Raw genomic sequence first — 5,776 nt, forward strand, 5'->3', positions numbered from 1 at the left:
AGGGCATACCAAGATATTTTTTCTGGGCAACATAATGTTGGATATTTTAGTGTAATTGGATTAACTTGATTGATCGGTTATTGTTATAATGATACATCATTTAAGTATGGAGGTGCGGAGTGCACGCTTATTTGAATTCATTATGATGTTAGGGGTTGAAGCCCCTAAACAGATGAACGGGGGTCCTGTAAGCAAGCGCCCCGGGTAGCTGGGTCCAAGGGGCAATGTAATTTCTGAAAATCGAAGGACTAATTTGCAATTTCGGAAACCTTTGAAAATTAGTTATTTTCGGTTAATTTTCCCAACGGATGCAATGTTTCGTCAACAGCTGCATCGTTTCATCTTCTTCAAAATCTGATCAATTCGTCTGGTTCATATCTCGAATACATATATGAATATTCTGCATTCTCTGAATTTTATCCGATCAAATAACTTTGGTAGAACCACCGAAATTGATTTGATCTGAAAGTGTTTTGCACGACTTTCAGATATCCGTTTTTCTGTTCTCTATATTGAATCTCCCTAACACTATTTATCGGCAAGTATAAGTTCATCTATGACCACTATTTAAATACTACTCCTACTACTCCATACTACTCCCTTTGTCCACGAATAGGAGTTTCGTTTTTCCATTTTAGTCCGTCCGCAAATAGGAGTCTCGGTTCACTTTTACCATAAATGGTAATAGGGTCTCACATTCCACTATCTCATTTCACCCACATTTTATTTAAAACTTATACTCTATTCAAGTAGGACTTATATTCTATTAACTTTTTTTTCCACCCATTTTTTATAATATTTCTTAAAATCTGTGCCAAAAAAAATGAGACTCCTAATGGGGGAAGAGAGAGTAGTATACAATTGACATTTCCATCTTCCATGATGTTAAAACACAAAAAAGACAAAACGTGGGGACAAGTGGAAATATTACGAAACGATAGACATGTGGAGGAAACAGTAGACATTTCCATCTTCCCCGATATTAAGTGGGGACCGTGGAAATATTACAGAACAAGACATTTCCATCTTCCGTGATATAAAAAATAGTCAAAACAAAAAAGTGGGGACTGTGGAATAATTATGAATTATAGACAATTTCATCTTCCATGATATTAAGGAATAAAAATTCAGTGCTCTAGGTATATACATATAGCATATAATAATCAATATGATTTGCGATGTGCAATGATAAAATAAAACAAGAACTAAATATGCAATGTTAACAAATTTTATGTTGTGATTTTGCTTGCGAATTTTCTGGAGTTGGAACTGGATTATCGGATTCAGTATCACCGTTACTATTAGGTAAGCTACATAATAAAAATGGAATCTAGATCAAGATTATCTTAACCAAAGAAAAAGGAAATTGGATTTTACTTTGTTTATCAAAACAAAATATAATCCCTTTGGTCAAAGTCAAAATTATCCAACTAAAGAAAAAAGAAATTGGATTTTATCAAAGCGCTTCCTATGAGTCAATTTTCATCATGGAAATATGAAAAATCCATGCATGGAAATATGGAAAATATGTGGAAAATTCCACATATTTCCAAATATGGAAACTAAATGGAAATATAGAAATATATGGAAAATTCTAATTAATGGATTTTTATGCATGGAAATATGAAAATATATGGAAATTTTGAGAGAAAAAAATCAATCACCCACCCCCACGCCAATACCCCTCCAGAACCAACCCCCACCCCCCAAAGAACAGGCGCCGTGGAGCATCCACACTGTGTCGGGCGACGCTCGCGACGTTCCTCCCCCATCGTAACACACTGCACCTCCTGCTGCCGCTCTGCCCTTGTGAGTTGTGAATGCTCTTAACACTAAAACCTTAAACACGGGTAGTATACTAGTAACGTGAATATTATTTAATCACAATCATTAAGCACTAAAATTGGGGCACTACACTAATTATCGATTTTCTCAACTTTTAGTATTTTTAAGTACTGTATAACTTATAATTAAATTGATTTATGAAGTGGTACCAGTCCTTTACAAGCCCAATTCAATTAATAAACAAATCATATAGCTATTCTGACGGGCCTCTCACGACCCTGCAATGTAGCTGCCTAAAAGGAGCGAAGCCCAATATTGTTAATTACTAATTTTTGCCATCCCCTTTGTCCTAACTAAGGATTATTTGTGATCTTCATAACGATTATTTGGATCTGTGGTTCACCTCCGATAAAGATGAACACATTTGTTCATCACTAACTAATTATTTATCGATTATTAAAGCCCAGGTTATACGTGAAGGCGGAATTTTAGTATGCTTAATCACAAATTCAATTAATTAAATATCTTAACAATGTCAACCTGCAATTCAAAAACACATCAATGTTATAGGTGGTGGTAGTCAGCTGGGCCATAAGGCTGAAACAGCTCTGAAACGAAGCCATTCTTTCTTTTGGGAGTAGACCCAATGTCTCTACATAATTGATCATTGTACCAAATAGGCACCCCACCAATGCAAGACCTTCCCTTGCCTGCATACCTCTTCATGTATTTCTCCCATCCTTCCATCTCCTTCTCCATATCTCTTATATTCGGCAACCCGAACTCCCCATCCAGAAAATGCGACAGCCATTTGCACCTCATTTCAAATGTGAATAAACACGACAGAGACTCCGAGTAGCCTATCACTGCCAGCTGTGGGATTCTTGGATGGATCATCTGTCTGTAGAGAGGCACAATCGAGTTTGGAGATCCAAATATGTAGTTTTGATAAGTGGGAGAAGCAAACATGTTCTTCAGCTTCTCCTTTCCCTTATATCCCGTTGCAAAGATGACCACGTCTGCATGCAACGGGAGAGCTTCTCCATCGAGGATTAGACCCTCTTTGCAGAAGGTGAAGGTTTTCGATTTTTTCATCAGAATGCTGCCATCTTCTACTCTGTCGTAGAAGTTCGGCTGCAGGAAGTGTATCTGACAAGACGAGGCTTGTCCGATGAAATTCTCCGTTGGAACCATGTCATATTTTTTAATGGGAAGTCGCCATTTAAGATAGATTTCCACCAGCTTGTTCACAACCCATCGCTAAAACAGGGAAAAAAAGTTGACACAGGACGGAAATGAGTCACTCATCCCCTTAAAAAAACTGTATAAAGGGGAGGATTGGATTATCCATTCAAATATAGAGGAGTCGGGATCATCAATTTATCGATTACCAGGGGAGTGAGCAAGATTGTGGCGGCGGTGAAGAAAAAGCCCTGGCCGGGCTTGTGAAGCATGAGCTCAGCAAAGCGAGTGAAGAACAAAAAGCTGAAGCTTAGCCCCCATGGCTGGGCGTCGTGGGGTATCATCCAATGGATTCTTCTTTGTACCATTGTGCAAGGATTATCTCTTCCTGCAATGCTCAAATTCAGAATAATCCTTTTCAAAATTCAAAAATAGAATGCTTACCATTTAGATTGGCGCACTCGTATGCAATGTCAACTGCTGATTTCCCAGAACCTATAATGACGATACGTTTCCCCTTGATGAGTTGAGCAGCAGCAGCATTCTCCATTTTGGCGAGATCCATGGAGTGCATTACTTTGCCAGAAAACGCATCGCTCCCATATCCCGGAGCAAAGTCCGGGATATTTGGAAGACCGCTGAATTTCCCAATGCACAGAACCAAGAACTCTGCTTCATACTCCTGCATTCATATGTTTATGATAAAACAGAAAAATTCAAAAAAAACAGACTTGTGTTTTATGATACTAATACCTTGATGGAGTCATGATGATCTCCTGAGTGGGAAACTCTGAGAATCCATTTCCCTTTGGATGCAAAGGCTTTGCCATCTCCACCCCAGCAATTCATCTCTTCTTTAGACCCTCCCACGTAATCAACATCGATTACTTTGGTATTGAATTTGACGTAGTGCAACAGCTGGAATTTGTGGGCGTAGGATTGGAGATATTCGACGAGTTGGGTGTTGTGGGGGCGCAGTTCTTGGACAGAAGAAGGCCAGGGGAAGTCTGAAAATTCATACAACTGCTTAGGAACTTGAAGGGTGGTGGACTCCAGAGTGTGATTCCACAGCCCGCCAACCTTGTCTTGCTCTTCCAAGACCACCGGAGTGAAGCCCTTCGCGGCCGCGTATTTGCAGGCGAGGAGGCCGCTGATTCCGGCGCCCACGATGGCTACTCGTTTCTCATCCATACCTGATTACTGGATAAGATGGAAGCGCTTATCTACACAATTCTACACGTGTATCATTGTTACTGGAACTCAAACACACCAAATGCCAACACCAAACACAATCTTGTGCTAATGATTTCGATTTTCGAATTTTGTAGCAATTTGGCGGCCTCGTGAAGATATTCTCATCAATAAAATACAAATTTCAGCTCGACCACCTATATATCTTACATTGTTGAAAATATTACATACTCCTATATTTTATCTGGAACTTATCTTGCATATGTAATGATTTTTTTTACTATCTTATTTTTATATATATATGTAATGATTTTGAAAATTTTATTGCAGATTGTTGATAATTAGGACTTTGTTAAATCAAATTCATCTGTTATAATTAAGGAGGCTCAAAATTTGGATTAATATAAAACTAAATTATTAACAATTTGTGCTTCGCAAATGTGTTAAACAAGTACTCGAAAATAAAACCTTTGCAAAAAACAACATTATATGTATAAGCTATTTTTTGATCGAATTATTCAGCATTGGATAATGGTTCTATCTTCTAATTCTCACATTAATTATTTGTATGATTAATTCCTATAACAGTTATTGTGTATCAATCAATAAAAACATTTCATTTAATTTCTGATCTTTTCATTTTGTTAGTTTGATTTCCCACTCTTATCGTTTTTTGTCTTAATTTCCTCTTGATTTCATCTGGCCTCATTTCAACACTCATATACTCCCTCCGTCCGCGAATAGGAGTCCCGATTCACTTTTACCATAAATTGTAATAAGGTCCTCCCACCTTCCACTAATATATACAAGTGGGACTCATTCCACTAACTTTTTTCCACCCATTTTTTCTTAAAACCTGTGCCGCCCATAAATGAGACTCCTAATGACGGACGGAGGAAGTATTCAATTAGATAATTGGACTCTAGCCATTGAGGTGTTTAATGGATTGTTTAGGTATTAGTTTCAATTCATATTCAGGAGCTATTTCAATTTGTCATTGGTAATTCGGATTCATATAAAGGAGCTACTTTTATTCATCATTTTGATAGTTTTGGCTCATACTATAAATAAGCTTCTTCATTTAAATTTTGGATCATATCAAACGAGCTTATATATTTTTCTTTGATGTTTTGACTTGTACCAAATTAGATAATTTCTCCTCGTGTCTAGGAGCTAAGTTGGGCAATTTTGCTAGTGCCTAAATAAGAGTTAATCTATAATTTTAGTATCAATAAGTTGATCATTGGTAATTTAACCTCGTATAATGATAGTAATAGTTTTATATTTGAGTTTTATAAAGACCTAAAGGGTGTTGGGTCTTGTTAAAATCCCAATTTATATTTTTTGATGGTTGAATTTAATAAACAACTCATATTGCTATTCTGACGGGCCATTCACGAAGCCTATAGAGCGAAGCCCAATATTATTAGTTAATTTCTGCCATCCCATTGTCCTAACTAAGAGTATCCGCAATGGTCGGCTAGCGACCGGCTAGCCGATTCATCGCGCTAGCCGATCGGCTAGCCAAACCATTGCAGCGGTGTTTTCCGATTTTTTTTTTTTAAAACCTATATAAACGCGATTTTCGTTTCATTTTCATTTGCACCACTTGTTTTAA

General features: G+C 37.4%; 1 protein-coding gene across 1 annotated transcript in view; it reads right to left on the reverse strand.

Annotated features, from left to right (window-relative positions):
- LOC125189272 (probable flavin-containing monooxygenase 1) overlaps positions 1–4,309 on the reverse strand; it is a 5,485-nt gene extending 1,176 nt beyond the window's left edge. Inside the window, exons 1-4 of the mRNA XM_048086565.1 lie at positions 3,721–4,309; positions 3,412–3,649; positions 3,177–3,355; positions 2,353–3,045 (exon numbers count right to left, since the gene is read on the reverse strand). Coding sequence (XP_047942522.1) covers positions 2,353–3,045; positions 3,177–3,355; positions 3,412–3,649; positions 3,721–4,158 — 1,548 coding nt within the window. The 5' untranslated portion in view covers positions 4,159–4,309. The remainder of the gene's footprint in view (positions 1–2,352; positions 3,046–3,176; positions 3,356–3,411; positions 3,650–3,720) is intronic.
- Between the last annotated feature and the right edge of the window lie 1,467 nt (positions 4,310–5,776).

This window comes from Salvia hispanica, chromosome 5 (assembly GCF_023119035.1).
Source record: "Salvia hispanica cultivar TCC Black 2014 chromosome 5, UniMelb_Shisp_WGS_1.0, whole genome shotgun sequence".
NCBI classification, from domain to species: domain Eukaryota; kingdom Viridiplantae; phylum Streptophyta; class Magnoliopsida; order Lamiales; family Lamiaceae; genus Salvia; species Salvia hispanica.